Raw genomic sequence first — 21,813 nt, 5'->3', positions numbered from 1 at the left:
AATCACAGTTAACTCATCCGGTTAACTCAAAATTACTCACAATTTAAAAAAATTAATTGCAGTTTTAATTGCACTGTTAAACAATAGAATACCAATTGAAATGTATTAAATATTTTGGATATTTTTCTACATTTCCATATATATTGTATTCTGTGTTGTAATTGAAATAAAAAAGTGTACAAAAACAAAACGTAAAACTTAAGAACCTACAAGTCCACTCAGTCGTCGTCCTTGTTCAGCCAATCACTAAGCCAGACAAGTTTGTTTACATTTACAGGAGATAATGCTGCCCCCTTCTTAGAATCATAGAAGTTTAGGGTTGGAGAGACCTCAAGAGGTCATCTAGTCCAAACCCCTGCTCAAAGCAGGACCAACCCCACCTAAATCATCTCAGCCAGGGCTTTGGCAAGCCTGACCTTAAAAAACTCCTAAAGAAGGCGATTCCAACGCCTCCCTAAGTAACACATTCCAGTGCTTCACTACCCTCCTAGTGAAATAGTTTTTCCTAATATCCAGCCTAGACCTCCCCCACTGCAACTTGAGCATGGCTCCTTGTTCTGTCATCTGCCACCACTGAGAACAGCCTAGCTCTACCCTCTTTGAAACCCTCCTTCACATAGTTGAAGGCTGCCATCAAATCTCCCCTCACAATTCTCTTCTGCGGACTAAAGCCCAGTTCCCTCAGCCTTTCCTAGTAAGTCATGTGCCCAGCCCCCTAATCATTTTCGTTGCCCTCTGATGGACTGTCTCCAATTTGTCCACATCCTTTCTGTAGTGGGGGCCCAAAACTAGACGCAATACTCCAGATGTGGCTTCACAAGGGCTGAATAGAGGGGAATAATCACTTCCCTCAATCTGCTGGCAACACTCCTACTTTTGTAGCCAGGATTGCAAGGTATTTACGTGCCAGATATGCATAACATTCATTTGTCCCTTTTTGCTTGAGCCACCATTCCAGAGGACATACTTCCATGCTGATGACACTTTTTAAAAAAATAATGCATTAATTAAATCTGTGACTGAACTCTTTGGGGGAAAAGTGTATGTCCCCTGCTCTGTTTTACCCACATTATGCCATGTATTTCATGTTATAGCAGCCTCAGATGGTGACCCAGCACATATGGTTCATTTTAAGGACACTCACTGTAGAGGTACGTCCACACTACCCGCCGGATCAGCAGGTAGCGATCGATCTATCGGGGATCGATTTATCGCATCTCATCTAGATGCAATAAATCAATCCCTGAACATGCTCCCCATCTACTCCAAAACTCCACCAGGGCGAGAGGTGAAAGCAGAGTCGACGGGGGAGCCGTGGTCGTCGATCCCGCGCCGTGAGGACGGGAAGTAAGTCAGTCTAAGATATGTCGACTTCAGCGACGCTATTCTCGTAGCTGAAGTTGCATATCTTAGATTGATCTCCCCCCGGGTAGACCAGGCCTAGATTTCACAAAATGCAAAGAAGGTACCAATGTGAGATTTTAAAAGATAGCTACAGTACTTGACCCAAGATTTAAGAATCTGTTCAGGACAGGGTGTGGAGCATGCTTTCAGAAGTCTTAAAAAAGCAACACTCCGTTGCAAAAACTACAGAACCCAAACCACCAAAAAGGAAAATCAACCTTCTGCTGGTGGCATCTGACTCAGATAATGAAAAGGAACATGCGTCAATCCGCACTACTTTGGATTGTTATTGAATAGAGAAGCCTCTTCTCACTTTCAGGTGACATTGTAAACAAGAAGTGGGCAGCATTATCTCCTGCAAATGTAAACAAACTTGTTTGTTTGTCTGAGCGATTGGCCAAACAAGAGAGAGGACCAAGCGGACTTGCCGGCTCTAAAATTTTACATTGTTTTATTTTTGAATGCAGTTTATTTTGTACATATTCAACATTTATAAGTTCAACTTTCATGATTGAGATTGCACTACAGTACTTGTATTAGGTGAATTGCAAAATACTATTTATTTAATTTTTTTACAGTGCAAATACTTGTAATCAAAAATAAATATTAGGTGAGCACTGCACACTTTGTATTCTGTGTTGTAATTGAAATAAATATATTTGAAAATGTAGAAAACATCCAAAAATATTTAAATAAATGGTATTTGATTATTATTTAACAGTGCGATTAATTTTTTTAATCGCTTTACAGCTCTAATAACAACTTTAAGTTTGAAGAAGGTGAAAGCTTGAAGTTAAGCAAAATACTGACTAAATTTGAGGAACATTGTATGTCAAAATGGAATGAAACCTTTGAGAGAGACAATTTTTTACATGCATGCAAAAAACTGAAGACACCATAGACCAATATGTCACAGAATTCAGTAAAACCTGTGACTCTGGTGAGATAACAGATTCTCTGGTTAGAGATGGAATCATTTGTGGCATTAAAGACAATGTGGTGAGGGAGACTGCTCCCTGAAGAAAGTTTAACTTTAGAAAAAGCTCTCCAGATATGCAGAGCTGCAGAAACTGTGACAGCACAAGCCAAAAAGCTGAATTCACCAGAAGGGGGGTTGATCCATGCGCTAAGTATGCAAGAATATAGCCAAAAAGGATCAAATCAAAAAGTGGAACTGCTCCCTGTGAAAACCACTGCTATGGGGGAGACTAGCTTTAAACGGTTATGTGGAAGGTGTGGATCACAGCATGGCCCAAAATAGTGTTTTGCCTTTTGGAAATTGTCATAAGTGTGGGGAAAATAATCATTTTGCAAAATGCTGCAGATCCCAAATGCAGGGACGTCAAGTGCATTCAGCTGAAGGCAACATGTTGAGGAGTTTTACATAGAAGTACTGGGATCGAGCCTGATGAGAGAGACTGGATGCTGCCTACTGTAGTAAGTGAAGGCCCTGATAAAGGCCCAATATGAGGCCTGAGGCCTGAACTAAAATAATGGTCAAGACTTTGCTGACATAAAGCAAAGTGAAGCTGTGAGCCAGAGGCAGGCCCTGCTCACAGAAACTGGCAAGGAAAGGGCTGATGCTGCAAGAAGATACGTACCTAAAAGGTCCTTAACACTAGAGATCAGAACATTCACATACTTGCACATTCCACACAGATAACAAGGAACAGACTGACCCATCCCAATGACGGGCAAAAGGGTAATATGATGGATAGAGTTTTGTTCAAACCAACATGTACAAGGTGAGAGGCGGCACCTTACTACATACAGGGGTTGTACCTTGCTAGGTAGAAGGGTTGTACCTCAATACGTCAGGAGTGATGTGTAACTTGTTTGTACCTGTGTATAAGAATGCATCCTTGGGGCGATGTCTTTGTCCGGCCTAGGGGGCAGTGGAAAGTCCCGCCACTGACTGAGCCGGGTCCATTGCCAAGAGGCACTTTCTCATAGTATGCCCGGTAGACTACATAATCTACAGGGAACTGCAATTGTGTCCGAGATCGCAATAAACCTGGCCGACGTGCCTTCGTACCTTACTAGACTCTGTGGTCATTGGGGGTTCTCTTCGGGTCTGCTGTGTCAGCTATCTGCAGAGCTGGGACAGCACAAGAGGGAACACGCACGCAGCCAAGTGATACCAACAAGGAGAGAGCAGAGCACCACACCGGTAGCATCTGACAACACCTCTAACAACACCTACGACAGTGAATGGAACAATTATTCCACTGAAACTGGACGCAGGAGCTCAGGTTAATATTCTGTGTGAACAAGGTTATAAGAGACTGAAAATAAGAGCAAAACTGGGACCAACAAAAATAAAAGTAACTGGTTATTCTGGAACAAGTATACCAGTGAAGGGGAGGTGCATTGCTAGCATCAACCATAAAAACATGTACAGATTCCCGTTCATTGTAGTGCCTCAGGAGGTGACACCAATTTTAGGTTTGTCTGCCCGTGAAAAACTCAATCTGGTAAAACAGGTGCTTTCACTACAAGATACTGAACCTGGCTATGAGGCCTTCATTTGGGAATATCATGACCTGTTTCAAAGGTTGAGTTGCATGGAGGATGAACATACAATCCAGATAAACAAGCAGGTTCTTCCAGTTAGCTATCCATGTAAAAAGATGTCATTTGCATGTGGATAAATTCAAACTTGCAAGAATGGAAGCAATGCAATACAGAACATGGAGGAGCCAACAGAATGGGTGAGCTCCCTAGTCATTGTGGAGAAAGGTAACAGCCAGCTACACACATGCTTAGATCCAAGAGACCTCAATAAGGCTATAAAAAGAGAATATTTCAAACTACCAACAAGAGAAAAGAGTATGGCTCAGTTTGTGAAAGCACAGTATTTCAATAAATTGGATGCATCCTCATGATGTTAGCAGCTAAAATTAACTGAAATAAGCTCACATCTATGCACATTTAATACCCCATTTGGAATATAAAGATTCTTATGCTTATCCTTCAGCATAGGTTCAGCACCAGAAGTGTACCACAACGCTGTACATGATCTATGAACATATTAATGGTGTCGACACCTCAGTGGATGATGTAATCCTCTGGAGATCAACAAAAGAGGAGCATGACTGTAGACTTCAAGAAATCCTGGATGCAACTAGAGCTGCAAACCTCAAACTGAATAGGGAGAAATGTGTTTTAGGGGTACAGAACTGACTTTTGTTGGGGATGTTATTTCCAACAAAGGTGTAAAACCTGACAAGAGGAAAGGTTTCAGCCATTGAAATGATATCATGTCCCCAGTCAAAGAAAGATATTCAGCAATTCCTAGAAATTGTTAATTATCTTGGAAAATCCATACCTAATCTACATACCAAAGCAGTGGCTTTGAGAAAACTCCTAGACAATAAAAATGAATGATGTTGGGGTGCAGAGCATAAGAAGTCATGAGAAGGTTTGAAACAACCACCGATACAAGAACCAGTGTTGAAACTCTATGCACCAGGAAGACCTATTAAAATTTCAGCAGATGCTTCACACTCTGGGTTAGGTGCAGTGATTTTACAGAAACATGAGGATTGTTGGTAACTGGTGTCATATGCATCCAAATCACTGACTGAGGCAGAAAGCATATGTACACAGATTGAGAATGAGCTTTTAGGAATATTGTTTGTCTGTGAGAGATTCAATCAGTATATTTATGGCCAGATGGTGGATGTTGAAATGTACCACAAGCCCCTTGTAACACTAATTGGCAAACTACTGAATGACCGTACAGTAAAGATTCAAAAAATGATGATAAAGCTGCAAAAGTGTGATTTGGTTGTGACCTACATGCCTGGTAAATTCGTGTTCACTACAGATGCACTTTCCAGAGTGGTGACTCCCACTACAAAACCAGGGAGGACCTTAGATATAGAGTTGCAAGCCTGCGTGAATCTGATTGTAAAGTCAATTCCCATAGCTAACAGGAAATTGCAACAAATAAGAGATGAAATGGAGAAAGATGGATCACTGGAGATCCTTAGAGAAATGATAATTAAAGAGTGGCCAGAAGAAATAAGCAGTTGTTTTCCAAATATAAGAGATTATTGGAGTGCAGACTGGGATAGATGGAGTGATTTTCAAGGGCAGCAAGGTTCTAATTCCAATGAGCCTCCAAAAAGAAATGCTACAGAAGATCCATGAGGGTCATTTAGGTATTGAGAAGTACAAATGATGCACACAAGAGGTGTTGTACTGGCGGCGGATCAATCCTGACATTACTAATGTGGTAGGAAACTGCTTTTCCTGCTGAAATACACAAGCCATGCCAATAGGCAGAGCTACTGAGACCTCATCCAGTTCCACCAAGGCCTTATGAGAAGGTAGGCATTGATTTATTTACCTAGCAATCAAAGGATTATTTAATAGTCACAGAGGATTATTCACACTGTGTGCACACTGCACAGTACTAACAGTAAGTCAGTGATAGCCAACATGAAGGGAACTTCTCCAGATGTGGAATTCCAGAGGAAGTCTTTTGTCATAATGGGTCGCAATTTTACAGTGCAGATTTTAGGCATCTTATCATAGATTGGGAATTTCATCACAAAATATCAAATCCAAATTACCCCAGTTGAATGGAAGGGTCTATACAGACCATAAAGAACATTATAAAAAGCCTTCAACAGTGGAGTGATTAGTATAAAGCTTTATTGGGTTACTGAAGTACACCTCTGGAGAATGGCTCTTCTCCAGCTCAGCTGTTGATGGGAAGAAGGATCAGATCTAATTTACCAATCACTGTTAACTTGCTGAAATCTCACAGCAATGAAACCATATGGAAAATGAAAGAAAATCAGAAGTGGAGGCAGAAATATTATTTTGACAAAAGAGCCTGTGCTCTCCCATCTCTTAACCCAGGTGATAGAGTGCCTGAGGTATTACACATCTAATACTTGGGGCCAAAGGGGTGCCCTTAAAGAACAGCTGCATCCAAGGTCTTACGTAGTCCAGACAGACCAGGGGGACACATTTCGATGTAATCAAAGGGATCTAAGAATAATCCCAGAAAGTTCCAAAACATTGACAGTAGATGTGGACTCTGACATTTTTATCATCATATTTTATCATCAATGCACAAAGGAGAAACTGTCAAGGAACAAGAGAACAATTCAGACTCTAATGAAAAGCTGGTACTGAGAAGATCAGAGAGGGAGGTTAAACATCTTGAAAGACTCATAGACTTGCTAACCTGCCTAGAGAAGGGCTATTTGAGGAAAGTGGATAGTAAAGACTCACTCCAGAGTAATGTGCTGGTAACTTATCCTCCCTAGGCAGTTTGATGCATTGGGTTTATGGTAATGTACTAGATGGGTTGAGAATTGAATGTGTTTGTTATTAGATAGTTGTTAGCTGTTTATATAAGAGCTAATGGCATGAGGGTTAGGAGGGAAGATGCAGAGATATGTTTGTTCAAGATTATAATTTAGAGACGTTCCCTCGTAAGGGACAATCTTATGAATATATAATTTTGTGATGTGCCTTGGAAGCTGGGGTTGAGAACACAGCGTAGCTGTTGGCAGCCGTTCACCACAGATGCTCTCTAGTTCGTTGAATTAAAAGTTTTATTCTTTTCTCATTCATTGGTTTGTTGTGCAATGAACCTCAAGATTATGATATAGGAAAAACGCAGCCAGCGGCAAGCTGTCAATAGACTGGCTCAGAGCAACTCTAGATATGATGATTTAAAACACTGGTGGCCTCTGTGCTAGTGCTACAATTGGTCTAGCCACACTAGGGGAAATCTGAAGCAAAATGCTAGTGCAAACAAGGTCAGGGACAGCTTACATGATTTGCCTGAGGTGAAGCTGGGAAGCAGAGTCACAGCAAGCTGGCATTCCTAGCTCTCCTTGCTGTTTAGAACACACCAAGCTGGAGGGGTTGCAAGTGCTTTCAGGGCCGTCCTTAGGATTTATGGGGCCCTAGGCAGTATTATTAAACCGGTGCCCCTATGCCGGATGGCAGCCCAAGCTCACAGCCTGGTGGGGGAGGGGGAGGAGGGACTTGACAGCAAAGGATAATGAGATGCCCAGCCTGCCTCATGGTGGCAGAGAGACACAATTCCCCGCAGAGACTTCCATGCAGTCTCCCTCATGCAGAATGAACATGAAGAAAGTACCTAATTAAAAGCACTAAAATTTGGGAATAAAAAATGTCAGTCACAGGTTTTTTGATATGCCCTGAAGTTTGTCAGAGATTTATTTGCAAAAACTTCATAGTAAGGGTGAGTCAGCTGTCCTGCTGAATACAACATTACATATAATGGAATACATGATGCAACTCTTCTCTGTTTTACATTTTCTTCATCAGTATTTCTAAGTTGAATTTATATTTTAAATGTACTCAAATCTTAAGCCAGCATTCCAGATTACTACATATTTAACTCACTGAAACAAAGACATTCTTTTGAATTAATCAGAGAGATTTAGTGTGTTCATAACAATATTCATTGCTTTTAGAAAAAGGGAATAGTAATTTACTTTGTGTGATCTCCATAACAAGAGACATGGTTATGAAATTTCACCAACTTTAAAAAAATATGTTTTCAAAGATTTTAGGTATAACAAGGATTTTGTCTTACTAAGGTACTGATTTTGCTGGAGGGTTCTTTTAAAACTAATTTGTCAGATAGTCAGAAGTAAAGAAAGGGAACTTTTTGTCCAGCTATCTGGAAGGGAAGGACTGTTGTCCCTTTAAGGGCTCTCTTCAATGGGGAGTAGGGGGAGACGTGGTGAAGGGATGGACAGAAAGGACAGGAAGACTTGGAAGCACTTTTTTTTTAACTATAGTAATTAAAATGTGTATTTTAGATAAGGGAGGTCTTTTGAAGGATTTATTTAAAAAACTATGTGTGAAGATGCACACATTTAAGGCTAAAGATGATTGTGCTATGCATTTTTTTAGAAATGTGATTTTATAATCTTCACCAGCCCACTAATGAAATATTTTTAAAGCAAATTTTAAACTAAGGTCCTGTAGACTGACATGTTCTGTGTAAATATTACATTAATGCACAACTGTTTTTGTCAGTAAAGTCAGAAACTGACAGTATAAAAATTTATTTGGGCATAAGCTTTCGTGGACATCTGATGAAATGGGTTCTAGTCTACAAAAGCTTATGCCCAAATAATTTGTTAGTCTTTGAGGTGACACAAGGACTCGTCCTTGTTTTTGCTGATACAGACTAACAGGACTACCACTCTGAAACCTGTCAGTATATACCTTGGGGTTGGCAAATGCCTATTAAATGGCTTTATTACCCCTTGAATGTCTCTTTAACAGTTTCAATGTTGTGCTAATAGGTCTGGCAGGCTGGAGATTTTTTCACTTTTAACTACTAGATTCCCTCCCAAGGAAGACTCACCAGGCTAGAGCAGCCATCTGTGGGAGCCTGCAGGAAGGGTCAAAACAGGGATAGGAAAACAAGAGGGTGGACACTAAGACCCAGTGGTGCCCCAAATTTTCAGGTGCCCTACGCAGCTGCCTATGTTGCCTATGCCTAAGGACGGCCCTGGTGCTTTGGAGGATAGGTTTAAATTTTAAAATGATCTGGACAAACTGGAGAAATGGTCTGAAGTAAATAGGATGAAATTCAATAAGGACAAATTCAAAGTACTCCACTTGGGAAGGAACAATGAGTTGCACACATACAAAATGGTAAATGACTGCCTAGGAAGGAGCACTGCGGAATGGGATCTGAGGGTCACCAGTGGACCACAAGCTAAATATCAGTCAACAGTGTAACTGTTGCAAAAAAAGTAAACATCATTCTGGGATGTATTAGCAGGAGTGTTGCAAGCAAGATATGAGAAGTAATTCTTCTGCTCTACTCCGTGCTGATTAGGCCTCAACTGGAGTATTGTGTCCAGTTCTGGACGCCACATTTCAGGAAGGATGTGGACAAATTGGAGAGAATCCAGAGAAGAGTGACAAAAACGATGAAAGATCTAGAAGACATGACCTGTGAGGGAAGATTTGAAAAAATTGGGTTTGTTTAGTCTGGAAAAGAGAAGATTGAGAGGGGACATAACAGTTTTCAAATACATAAAAGGTTGTTACAAGTAGGAGGGAGAAAAATTGTTTTTCTTAACCTCTGAGGATAGGACAAGAAGCAATGGGCTTAAATTGCAGCAAGGGAGGTTTAGGTTGGACGTTAGGAAAAATTTCCTGACTGTCAGGGTAGTTAAGCACTGGAATAAATTGCCTAGGGAGGTTGTGGAATCTCCATCATTGAAGATTTTTAAAAGCAGGTTGGACAAACACCTGTCAGGGAGGATCTAGGCAATACTTAGTCCTGCCATGAGTGCAGGGGACTGGACTAGACCTCTCGAGGTCCCTTCCAGTCCTATGATTCTATGATAAATACCTGTAAGGATCTGGGCCGAATTCCCACTGATTTACATGGGAGCTAAGCTCATCAGTAACTTTGAGGATCTAGAGGCCTTACTTCCTAAATGATGTCAGGTAATGCCAGATCCTGAGCTGATGTAAATCAGTGTGAATCCTTAAAGCCAGATTACACCAGCTGGCCCATAGTGTTTTTTTCCTTTGAAAAGACTTTGGCATGTCAGGAACTGGTAACGTGCTAGTTCTTGGGTCAGAGTCTAGCAAGGAAGTAGCTCTGATGCTCAGTTTGAACAATATCACAGATGCGGAGTTGCCGACAAAGGACTCTTCTTACCAGTGGGGCTGCTCCATAACTATTCTGCATGTAGGTCCACCTGCCCACTTAGGATATGTCTACGCTGCCTTTCAAAACCCACACCAGCGACTCTCAGAACCGGGCACTACGGACTCGGGCTCATGCTACTAAAACTACCTATCACTAAAAACAGCTAGGTAGCCAGTTGGGCTTGGGCTGGAGCTGGAGCCCGGTGGGCGGGTGGGGGAGAAGGGTTTCAGAGCCCAAGCTGCAGCGTCTACACGACTGGTTTTCGGGCTGAAGCACAAGCCCGGGCTCTAAGACTCTCTCTGCAACAGGTTTTTAAATGCAGCGTAGACGTACCCTGACAGACCTGGGCAGTGTTCTCTGTATAAACCTGTAGGTCGGAGCGTACCCACTCTCAAAATACCAACCACAACACAAGTCTGTAGGAGGACCTTGTTTACAGAGGTGGCCTCAGACAAGACCGGCGGTGCTTTCAAACCCTCCTCTTCTTATCTGTGGCGACTTATGGGTGCATAAGAGTTCAGCTGTAGAAATAGCATGTGCACATTTGGTAATGAACCTCTCAAAGGACTTGCATGACAGGATTAGACTGTAAGCTCTCTAGGGCCGTGAGTGACTTTGTACAGCACCTAGCACTATGGGCCACTGATCCGTGAGTGTAGCGTTTAGGGGTTATCACACTACACAAGTCGATGGTAATGAGGGATGAAGGCGTATGCTAAACCCTCAGAGATTCAGTATGATGAAATGCTTGTTTTGCAGAATACTAGAAACTCAGAAGTGTCCATCTGGTTGAAAAGAGGTATTTATATTCAGGCCTCCCTCACTTACCACTCAACAGCCATTGTCTAGAGGCCAGAGCATAGGGCTGGAAGTCAGGAGACCTTGGCTCAACTGACCGGTTGTATTCTCTTGAGCAAGTCACTTCACCTCTTTGGGCTGCTGTATGCCAGTCTGTTGAATGAGCGCTATGATACTAACCACACCTGAAAATCATGTTGAGATCTATGGATGAGAATTGCTATGTGTAAGGACTGCTTTTTAGGAATGAATTATTCCAAATTGCTATGCAAAGTTATGGGGCCATGTGCAAACTGAGCATGTCCAAGTGAGTGAAATTGTACAGAGAAGCATCCAAAAATCTGACTCCTTACCCTAGTCGAGGAGCCTGATTGTCAGGGAATGCTGAGTACCTGCTCAGTTTCACTTAAGGTGCGTCACGTTGGGCACCCTAAACTTGAAGCCCCCAAACTCAGATTTTAAGGTCAAAAGGAACCATTATGGTCATCTAATCTGCCCTCCTGCACAGCACATGCCAGAGAATTTCACCTAGTCACTTCTACATCAAGCCCATAACTTCTGATTGAGCAAGAGCCTATCATTGAAAAAGATATTTAGTCTTGAGTTGAAGACCGCAGGCGGTGGAGAATCTACCACATCCCTATGTAGATTATTTCCTCAATGTTAAAAATCAATGCCCTATTTCTAGAATTTATCTAGCTTCAGCTTCTAGCTGTTGGATCTGGCTAAGCCTTGCCTCTTTGCACTTTCATGTCACTTCTGAAGGATTGGGCTGGCCATCCCATGAGAACAGGCTTTCTCACTCTAGAATGGTACTTCTGCGTCAGTGGGAGCTGAGAAGGGCTCTGAAAATCAGACCATTTAAGCCTATTATAGTCAGTTTCAGTACACATAGTGGCAGCGCTGACTCTGAGTTACCGTTAATAAAGCCCTTACCTCTGTTGTGGCTCTCTCTCTTCCTTGCACCTGCCTGTGTTACAATGTGCTGTAGACCAGAAGATGGGACTCCTGAGACTTAATCCTGATCAACCACTGACTCACTGTGTGAACATGGACTACTGCGTAACCTCTCGGCCTCAGTTTCCCCATTGTATAGTAAAGATAACAATGTGTACGTGCTTCAGAGCTTGTAAGCCTTAATTGATATTTGTAAATTGCCCTGAGCTTCAGATGTAAGGCCTATGCATGGTTTATTATTGGAAACAAACGTAGAGAAGCATTTTCTAAATTATTTGCACTCTCTGGGAGAGGCCTGAACAGCAACTACTTCCTTTTCTAATAGAATTTTTACTTCATTATGTGAAATGCACAGTGCAACCTCATATCCTGAAGGGGTGGCATTAAAAGAAAAAAAACTAACAAGCTTCTGTTTTTATTCTGGCTTCTGTTTTGACCAGTAGATGTAATGGCACATGACCGTTGAGCTGACAGTAATCCAGTTACAAAAGTCTTCGGAGTTACAGCACCAACAAAATTAAACTTGATTAGATCCAATTATGCTGAAAAGCCAGACAACAGCTCTTAGCTTGGGGTGAGGCCACTTCTCAAGATCACGTGCAGGGAGGCCTCACTGGGTGTCAGTAGAGTAAATGCTTATTTGCTCTGCCACATAGCACCATCTGCTTCCAAAATAATGCTTAGGGATGTGAGAAATATACCGGGATCAGTTAAGAAGGCAGGAGAGACTTGCATGGATTTTTCTATCCTACTTTATTATTATTTGTATTATAGTAACACTTTAGAGGCCCAGCTGAGGTCCAGCCCCCATTGTGCTAGGTGCTGTAAATGCACAGAGCCCTGTCTCAGAAGAGCGTACAGTTTAAAGAGAGATGAAGGGACTTTCATCCTTAAGGTCACGGTTAGAGCTGAGACAAGCACCAACTGTTGCCTGAGTGTCCCAGGCTAATGCTTTTATCCATTCCGCTTCTGCCTTCTACAGTGATGCTGAGAGAAATAAAATTATGCAGGTGTCACTTCCATTTTTTTCCCTGTGGAAACAAGACAAGTGAAAATGAGATTGAATCATAGCTGCCAAGCTGGATCTGCATCCAGTCGGGAGTGTTTGGACCTGGAATTTTGGTTCCGCCCATCATAGAGAGGACGCACAGGCTCAAAGTTCTGATGCTGAGCCAAAGTTTGAGAGCATTCGTGCCCAAAGGGTTGGTTCATCTCCAGGGAAAATGATCTGAAATAAATGAACAAAAAGGTATAGTGATGGGTGCAGGACTGAGCCCTAGACTGATTTACAAATAGAGCAATTCAAATAGAGGGCATGGGCTGCCCTGCATCCTGGGCCAGTTTTATCCGCAGAACAGGAACAGCATCGCTGCTCAAGCATCCTTCACAGACTGCCCCACCAATGCCTGTCCTGGAAGGGACACCTCCAGTTACTATTCCAGAGACACAGGAAGTGGGCTGAGTCTGAGACCGTCTGTTTACATCACAGCCATCAGCCAGTGAGGGCTTCCAGTTACCAGTGTGAGCCTGCATCAGGAAGCCGGTGGCAGAGTTGGCAACCTGGGCCTTTATCATAAGACTGCCCTCTCTATGAAGTAGCCAGTGCAGCATGTGAGCTATGCCATGCCTCAGCCTTTTTTTAATGTACTATCATGGGATGCTTCAAGCCATCCAATTAGCTCATGGGCACTCAGCATTAATTTTCCTCCCAGCGCATGGAAAATGGGCGCTGGTGCTGGAGCTGCTGCATGTCACTAGAGACGGAAGGCTGGTCTCGTGGTTCAGTTCTGTTCAGGTTCTTGTCTGGCACCCAGCACTGGCACTGCAGTATCTGAGGTGCCTTCCAGAATGTGGAAATGAATTAAACAAAGAGACTAACCGCTAGCAATGCAGCTAGGGCTTTGGACTTGGAGTTGGTTCCTGGCTTTGTCACAGATTTGGACAAGTCATGCAGGGCCTTAGGCTTGCTCCTAGGTTTGATTGCTTTGCGCCACCTCAGCAGTGCAGTGCAGTGCAGCTGGAGAGCTACCACAAAGGGGAAGCAAGAATCGTCCCTGACACACAAGAGGCTCTGTTTGGCACAGAGCCAGTGTAGGCATCTCTGTGCTGCCCATTCTCCCGCCCCACTCTGCATAGTGGGTGTGGAGGGGGGCATGCTGGGGTGGAGCAGAGCCCATGGCATTCTGCCTGAGTCTCAGCCAAGCCTGTGGTGGTTGTGGATCTCCTGCAGCTGGTGAAGATACCTTCACTGGAGAGCATGAGGTCCACAAGGCCTTTAGATTGTAAGCCCCTGGGGACGGGGTCCCTCTCTTTGTTTTGTGTGTGCACAGGGCCGAGCACAGCATGGTCTTGGTGCTACTGCAAGATAAATAAATAAATATACAATACAGTGATGGGGGGCCATGTGAGTAGCTTGTGAGACCGATCGCACGCTCAGAATCGGAGAGGAGGGAAACCCTGTATGGCCTGACTGATTCTTATCACCTGGTTCCCCCCTGCCTTCAGCATCATCCCACAAGTAATGATCTCCACACAGGGCTTAGCGACTGAGGGGGGGTAAGAGCCCAAGGCACTGCAGCTGCTTACTCCTTAATCTCCAGGAAATGCCCTGCGTCTCTATCCTTATTGCTTATACAATAATAGCCCGGTGGAGAGGTAGAAGGAAGCTTTTCTGCCTGAAGCATCAGCGTTTCTCCTGTAGATGGCGCAGCTTCTTATTTAAATAATTTTGAAAGTACAAATTGGAAGTGTGTAAGAGTTAATGGTTCCTAGAAGTTCGGATTTCCAGGCATGTCAGTTCCCATACAGCTAAATGCCGGGGAGTAAGATCAGGGTGATGATAATAAATAAGAAAGTCTGTGCTAGAGGGTGTCATCTCATTTCCCTGTTGTCTTAGCTCATTGGGCCTAGCATGTGGCACCGAGAGCTTCTACCTTGGAAGCGCCTGCTGTCCAGAGTGGCCTTCCTGTTACTCTGTAATCCACTGAGTCAGGCTCACCATCATGTCTCACATCTAGCCTGCTAGTCCTGTTAGCTTCCTTTTCAACGGGATTTACTGGCAGATACTGATTCTCCACCGCCTCAGTAACCTCCCTGGTCTGCGTGTGCTGTCTATGCCCGCTCCACAAAGGCTATGAGTCTGTTACAGCTCTCAGCCAAGGCAGCTGGCTCTTCAGCTCAAGCTCCAGCGCTTTATGCAGCCCCTCGTTCAGTCCCCTGGCTGGCTGCAAGGGCAGCTTGCACCTTCTGTAGTCATCTCCATGTGCGGTGTGGCTGCACACGCTACCACATCAGAACAGTCTTCGCTTTGCAAGTGTAAAGGGTAACAACACAAGCCCCTGGGGAACCCAGTGTGAGGCCCTTATACCTGTGCTGTCTTATAACACACGCCACATACTCTCCTTTCCTCTTTATCGCAACACACTTGCCAGAGTTAGAGTTTGGGTCCATTGCCCTATAAACAGCTCGAAGCTTGAGGGCATGCATATTGCATCATATACGTATTGCCAAATTGCGTGCCACTCTCAGGCTTGCAATACTGAGTCACAGCAGAATCAGACAGGCATGTGATAAGAGCCTTCCCGAGGAACATCTTTGCTTCTGACGTGTATGTGCTTACATCTGCATGTGGCCTGTATTTCATTTTAGGGAACCTAACATGTTCAAGACAGGGAAATAGCAGTGTTTTCAGCTTTGTATATTCCACCTGGCTTGCAGATCACCGCTCTCTGAGATGTGTGCTGTCAGATTTTTTCAGTAGGGATGGGCAAGAAATGGGGAAATAATTCATCAGGTATCTCATCTGGATGGATTTTGCAAGAAGTTCAAATATATTTTGTGATTTTACCAGCTCAGTAAAGTGGATTAAAAATAGGGGGGAAATGGGATAATTTATCCATAAAATGTCACCAAATTTGTTGAATAACTTATTTTAAGAATATTATTTGATCCACTTTAATCCTGAGGCATCATTGTATAGGTATATGGTATATAATAGTACATATCAACACTATGTAAGATGGGGCTTGTTAACATAAAAATCCAGACAGGATTCTTTGTAATATCAGATTTAAGGCCACTTACAATGTACCTATGTCAATATGGGGGTATGATTGAGGTCTTAACTCATGAATCATTAGCACACACCCCGTAATGGCTCCATATATTAGCAATAAAAGACATTGGGCCAGGTTCTGATCTCACTTATGCCAGTGTAAATCTGGAGTAATTACATCAACTTCATTAATCCAGAGTTGTATAAACCTGTATAACTGAGAGGAGAATTTGGGCCAATGCAGAGCTGTTTTCAATAAACACCCAGAGTCCCATGAAACCAAAGAGAGATTACAAGCCAAATGCTGAACTACTATAAATCAGGGTAGATGCATGCAGGCAATAAACTATGCCAATTAACTCCAGTAGAGAATCTGGCACTACATGTTTTCATGGCCAAGGTGCCATTATATACTGTGGGTCTGATTCAAAGCCCATTGAAGTCTGTGGAAGGATTCCCATTAGCTTTAATGTGCTTTAGATCAGGACTGTAACTTGGATGCTGAGTGGGGAGAAGACCCCATTTTTAGATGCTTACATTTCAGCCACAAAAGAAGAAAAATTGGGAGCCTGAAAACATCAGTTTTTCTAGATTGCTAATAAATAGCATAGACTGCCTTGTAGGTGTTCTCCTTCAGGATTAATAGATGCAAAACGCTGTAGCCTTTGTTAATATAGGAATTCGTGTAACTGGGAAATGAGTGTCATACCGACCTCATGCAGGCATTGCAAGGTTTAATTACAGACTCTACAGTGACTGAAGATTCCTACATGAAAGGTGCTGTATAAGTATGAAGTATTATTAGTATTTATTTGTATTATAGTCCCCAGCTGAGCTCAGGGCCCTCTTGTGCAAGGTGCTGTACAAACATGTTAAGAGTCCCTGTCCATAAAGATTTGGCAAGTAGACAAAGGATGGAAAGGGAGACTGAGGCACTGAGCAGTGACATGATTTGCCTGAGCAGATCTAAGGCAGAGCCAGGACTAGAGCACAGGGCTGTTCTGCTCTATCCACTAAATCACATTGCTGCTCTGTTAGTAACTTGGTCCTGCAAGTATGTAGGACCAAGAGACCCCAGCAGCAGAGAGTCAGGATCAGAGCCATTTCCATCTTTTAGCTTCTCAGTTCACGCAACCGTCTTTATAACCGTTAAGAAATTCAGAATAGGGGGGCGAACGGGGAAGCAAATGATTTAGGGCCCAATCCGGCTACCACTGAAGTGAAGGAGAGTTTCAATGGGAACAGGAACAGGCCCTTGAAGGTACAATATTTCCAGATCTGACAGGGCGTTGCTAATTTCAGCAAGGACATCATACACTGTCACATGAAACCCAGCGACCAGTCCAGTAGCAGTCATATCCCCTTTCAATGGGAGCTGAGGCATTATTTAAAAATCAATAATATGACAGGTTACTCATCCCCCCATGCTAATTGCAGGGAGGCCGTCACAGGCATCCCAGGGTGCAGACTCTTTTCTTGGTCCCTCGGCTGTTTGCGATGGCTCCCTCTACCTATTGGGGGTGATAATTTAAGGGACTTTCCCATAAGGGGAGATTATCCCCTTGCCTCCTGCAACAGGGTGTCTGCCTCTGAAGCAGCTGGTAGTGGAGTCCGGGGAGGCCAGGCTCCTGCATTAGGCAGAGCCCTGCTTCGATCCAGCCTGTCACCTGCTGTGTTACTGACGGATCGGGAATCCCTCTACCGCAGGGAGCCGTGTCAAAACCTCTGCGTGCCGTGCAGGGGGCGGGGGCTGAAACCCAGCCCCACCCGTGTCTGAGCATCCCCTCGCTGACCTTGCCTTGGAAGCTGAAGCTGCAACCCAGCCAGTCTGGTATCTTTGCAAACAGGCTGGCGGGGCGGGAGGGAGGCGTGGTGTGTGGGGAGCAAGAGGCGGTTTCCTGCTTCCCAGCTCCGAACAGCTGGCGGGGTTTGAAAGGGTGCGTGTGTCAGCCCAGCAGAGCCAGCCCAGCCTCCGACCGAGGATCTCTGGACAAGGCGTCCCTGGCGTGCAGCGAGCGAGGCTGGGGCTGAGGCGCTGGCTGCTGCCACCCGGGCCAGGGGAGGCTGCGGCTGAGCTGCGCCCCGGGAATTGCTCCGCGGAGGACGGGCTGGGCGCGTAGCGAGGCGGGAGCAGCCCGGGTGCATGCGGCCGGCGCCGCGGCGAGCCGGCGGGGCAGCCCGGGATGAGCGGCGGGGAAGTGGTGTGCGCCGGCTGGCTGCGCAAGTCGCCCCCGGAGAAGAAGTTGAGACGATACGTGAGTAGCCCACGTTGCCCGGGAGCAGGAGGGTGCCGGGCTGGGAGTGCCCTGGGGCAGAGCGCTCAGCTGGGAGCCGACCGGGGCTCGGATGCGGGGCGTTGCGGGCACCGCGGTGACCACCCGGAGCTCCAGGCTTGGCAGCCGCAGGGAAGCCCGGGCCAGCCTGGGGCTGATCCTCAGCAGTGGGATGCTCAGCCCCGGGCAGGGCGGGGCCCTGTAGCGGAGCCGGCCAGTGACCAGCCCGCCCCAGCCCAGCGCTCCGAGAGGGACCCCTGCCCCGGCTGTCCCGCCGCCCGAGGCAGTGCAGCGAGGCCCGCCCCAGCCCGGAGGGCGATGCTGGGCGGGACTGACCCTTTGCAGCTCCTCGCCGCGTCCCAGCACCTGCCGCCCCCGCTGCAAACGCCCATGCAGGCGGCAGGGACTTGATCTGCGGTGCGTGCTGCCGCCCGGGGGCTGGCGGGCGGTGCGGGCACTGGAGCTGCAGGGGCTAGACACAGACCAGGCGGAGGCCGGTCCTGGGACACATTCGCGGGTCTCTCGAGGCCGGCGGGAGTGGCCGGAGCAGTGGCCGGGGCCAGGAGGGTGAAGGTGGGACCCGTTCGTTGTGAAGCCTGCAAGCGGGGTCCGGGGGCTGCAGAAAGCCACGTGGGCGGAGCCAGGGGTCCCGCTGAGACAAAGGCCAAGCCCAGGGCTCCAGTCCCAGGACAGCAGCTGCTCAGCTGGTGTCAGTCGGGGCAGCGCCATTCAAGTCAATGGAGCCCGGCTCTGGCAGGCGGCTTCATGCCAGACGAGGATCGCGCCCCAGTCTTTGCTAGGAGGGATGCAGGCAGCAGAGGTGGGATGCGGATAAGGCTCTGAGATCAGAGTGAGCTGGAGTGTCCATTTTGGGGCTACTGCTCCCCCTTCTCCTAGGGGGCTGTGCCTCTGGGGAGTCTGGGACAAAGGAGGATTTAGAGCAGCTGGGAACCCCCCTCCTTGGGGATAGGGGGAAGCACTGGCCATATAATAAGCACTACAGATGTGGATCCCTTGGCTCTTCCCACATCTTCTGCAGGTCAGGCCAGCCCCCACCCCCTACACATGCTGCAGAGCACAGCTCCATAGCTACAGACCCTCAGATGGGATCCTGGACAGAGCCAAATTCTCTGCTGGTGTTAGTCCATGGAAGTCAGTGGAATTACACCAGCAGAGAACTTGGCCCACACCAAGTGCTGCAGATTATTATGTTGTCCACCAGGGTGCCCTGACTGGTTAAAGAGACTCAAAACAGTGCCTGCCCCCAGCGAAGGTGCTTGGTGTTTCTGTGCCTTGCACAAGGAAACCATCTGAGCTCAGGCCCAGACTCTCAAAGGTATTTAGGCACATTCGTGTCTTTGCACCTGCCAGAATGACTATACCCTCTGCAAGTGTTTGCTTCCAAGCTATGATCCTTCCAACCTGGTGGCTTTCAAGCATTACCAGAGACTCCCCCATCTCGAGTCCACCACTGGAACCAGAGAGGACTGAAGGATGAGGGGCTTACATTTTCATCCTGTCTTCTTCAGGAGGCTGGGATTTATCCCTTGGTGAGGAAGCAGCTATGGGAAAGGAACACACCAGCCAAAGGAACAAGAGTTAGTTTAGATACTTCACAGTGAATGGCTGAGTCCAGTTTAACTTTCTTCTTCTTCCAGCCTTCACTGTCTCCTGCTACACGAGTGTGGTGTCTACACAGGAAAAAAAACCTGTTCTTAACTCCAGTTAGCTAACACATGCTAGCTAATTTAGGGTAAAATAGCACTGAAGACAAGGCAGCTTGGGTTAGCAGCTCCAGTTAAAGCCAATGCTAAAGCCTGTGGTTCAGCTCAAGCTGCTAACCCAAGTTAAAAGCAGACTTGCCGTGTCTTGACTACTATTTTAACCCAAGTTAAGGACACACCTTTTTTTTGCAGTGTAGACATACTCTATCCCTTCATTACCATTCACTCCTGTGTCTGTGCAAAAAGAGCGGCATCCTTTAAACTCTCCCTTATCTTTCTTTTTAAGAACGGCTCTGAACACCTTTGCCCTGAAGTGCAGCGATATTATATCTTGGTAGAACTGGTTTTATTTCCTAAGCTCTCCCCTTGTCATTAGCGTTAATTATTTAACGTTTGCCTAAGGCTTTGAAGACATAAAGGGCTATCGAAGTGCTATCATTAGTCGTGGAGATCAAACAGTTCCTGTAAGTTGTAAAGAATCTGAACAGCAGCTATGCCACATTCTGGACTTATTAAAATAAATCCCATTGCTGTGTGCTCTCCGCCTGAAGATGTCTCCGGACGGCACTAGTTTAACGGTGTGTCATCGCATGGCTCTGAACAGTGGGTGTGTGAAGCTGCTATCTTCTGACTCAGCAGACCCACTCCCTGGGTGAATTCAGAGTAAGATCTGCTGACTATAGTGACAGAAATAAGTGTCCGCTGGCTTTTAGCCCTTCAGAGCCAGCGCAGTTTTGGGAGAGCAAAGTGGAATTCTAGTCTGCCTTGGGCTGCATCAGCAAAACTATTCCCTAGGTTCTTATTGCTTTCACCTGGCAAACATAAAGGACCATGGGTGTCACTGAGATTTACCTTGGGCTGCAGCTCCTTTAATTGCTTAAGCATCATAGCAAAGATATGAAAATGGGCAGATATTATTAGTCCCATTTTACAGAAGAGGGAACTGAGGGAATGACTCAAAATTAGCCAAGCAGTGAATGGATGCAGCTCCATAGATTTCATAGGTGCTGCATCTGTTTATGCTGGGGCTGAGATTAGAGCTGCTTAGGTTCCTGTACCGTGTCTATCACTGCAGTATGTCAGGATCAACCAGAGACAGTGTGATTTGCCCAAAGCCACTGTACAAATCCAGCATCCCTGATTCCCAGTCCCATTCTCTAACCACTAGGCATGTTACTTTAGTTTTAATATATTTAAACAACTGGATTTTTTTACATTAGACTTCATTAAAAGACCAAACTCTTAGAACACAATGTATTTATTTAGGCTTTTGAGCAGCTGGACAGATTCATTTTCTGTAATGAGCAATGGAGGCTGCCTTTAGGTTAATGGAGCAAAGCACTGTCCTCCTACAAAAATAAATTGCTAACTCTGAGTCACCAGTACCTTTAACTCATCAAATGTCATTAACTGTCCAATGAAAGAGCTCTCACTTAGCCCTTGTGCTCCGGCATTCCAGCGAGAGCTAAGTAAATCTTTTAAATGCTGTGCACGAGGGTGTGAAATGCTGGAGGCTAACAATAAAGATGTGTGCATATAAGGGCGCCTTTCATCCAGCAAGATCCCACAGCACTTTGCAAACCACATACGTTTTAGAAAACACCTTACTCTCCCTTGGAAATGCAGCCATCTCTGGGGTGAAATGTCTTAGCTTTTAACATTGCACAGCAATGCTTCTCAGTGTGTTAAAGATGGGATGTGATGAAGGAAGCTATAAACAAATGTCACTCAAGGGGATACCATGTTCCTGGAACTGGAAGTTAGACGTGGATTCTATCCTGTCTGTCACACTGGCTTGCCCAGTGTCGTGCAGAGAGTCACTTTGGCCACAGTTAGCAAAAGTGGCCACTGTTTTGCCACTCTTGGGTGCCCATCTTGAAAGCCCTGAGCACTCTCAGCTCCCACTGAAATCCAGGCCTT

The 21,813-nt window shown here is 45.5% G+C and overlaps 1 protein-coding gene across 1 annotated transcript in view; it reads left to right on the top strand.

Annotated features, from left to right (window-relative positions):
* The first annotated feature begins 18,079 nt into the window (after window positions 1–18,079).
* The window catches only part of GAB2 (GRB2 associated binding protein 2), a 188,594-nt gene continuing 184,860 nt past the window's right edge, over window positions 18,080–21,813 (top strand). The window contains exon 1 of the mRNA XM_030558261.1: window positions 18,080–18,151. Within this exon, the coding sequence (XP_030414121.1) occupies window positions 18,080–18,151 (72 nt within the window). The remainder of the gene's footprint in view (window positions 18,152–21,813) is intronic.

This window comes from Gopherus evgoodei, chromosome 1 (genome assembly GCF_007399415.2).
Source record: "Gopherus evgoodei ecotype Sinaloan lineage chromosome 1, rGopEvg1_v1.p, whole genome shotgun sequence".
Lineage (NCBI taxonomy): Eukaryota > Metazoa > Chordata > Testudines > Testudinidae > Gopherus > Gopherus evgoodei.
This window is presented reverse-complemented; position numbering and strand designations above follow the sequence as displayed.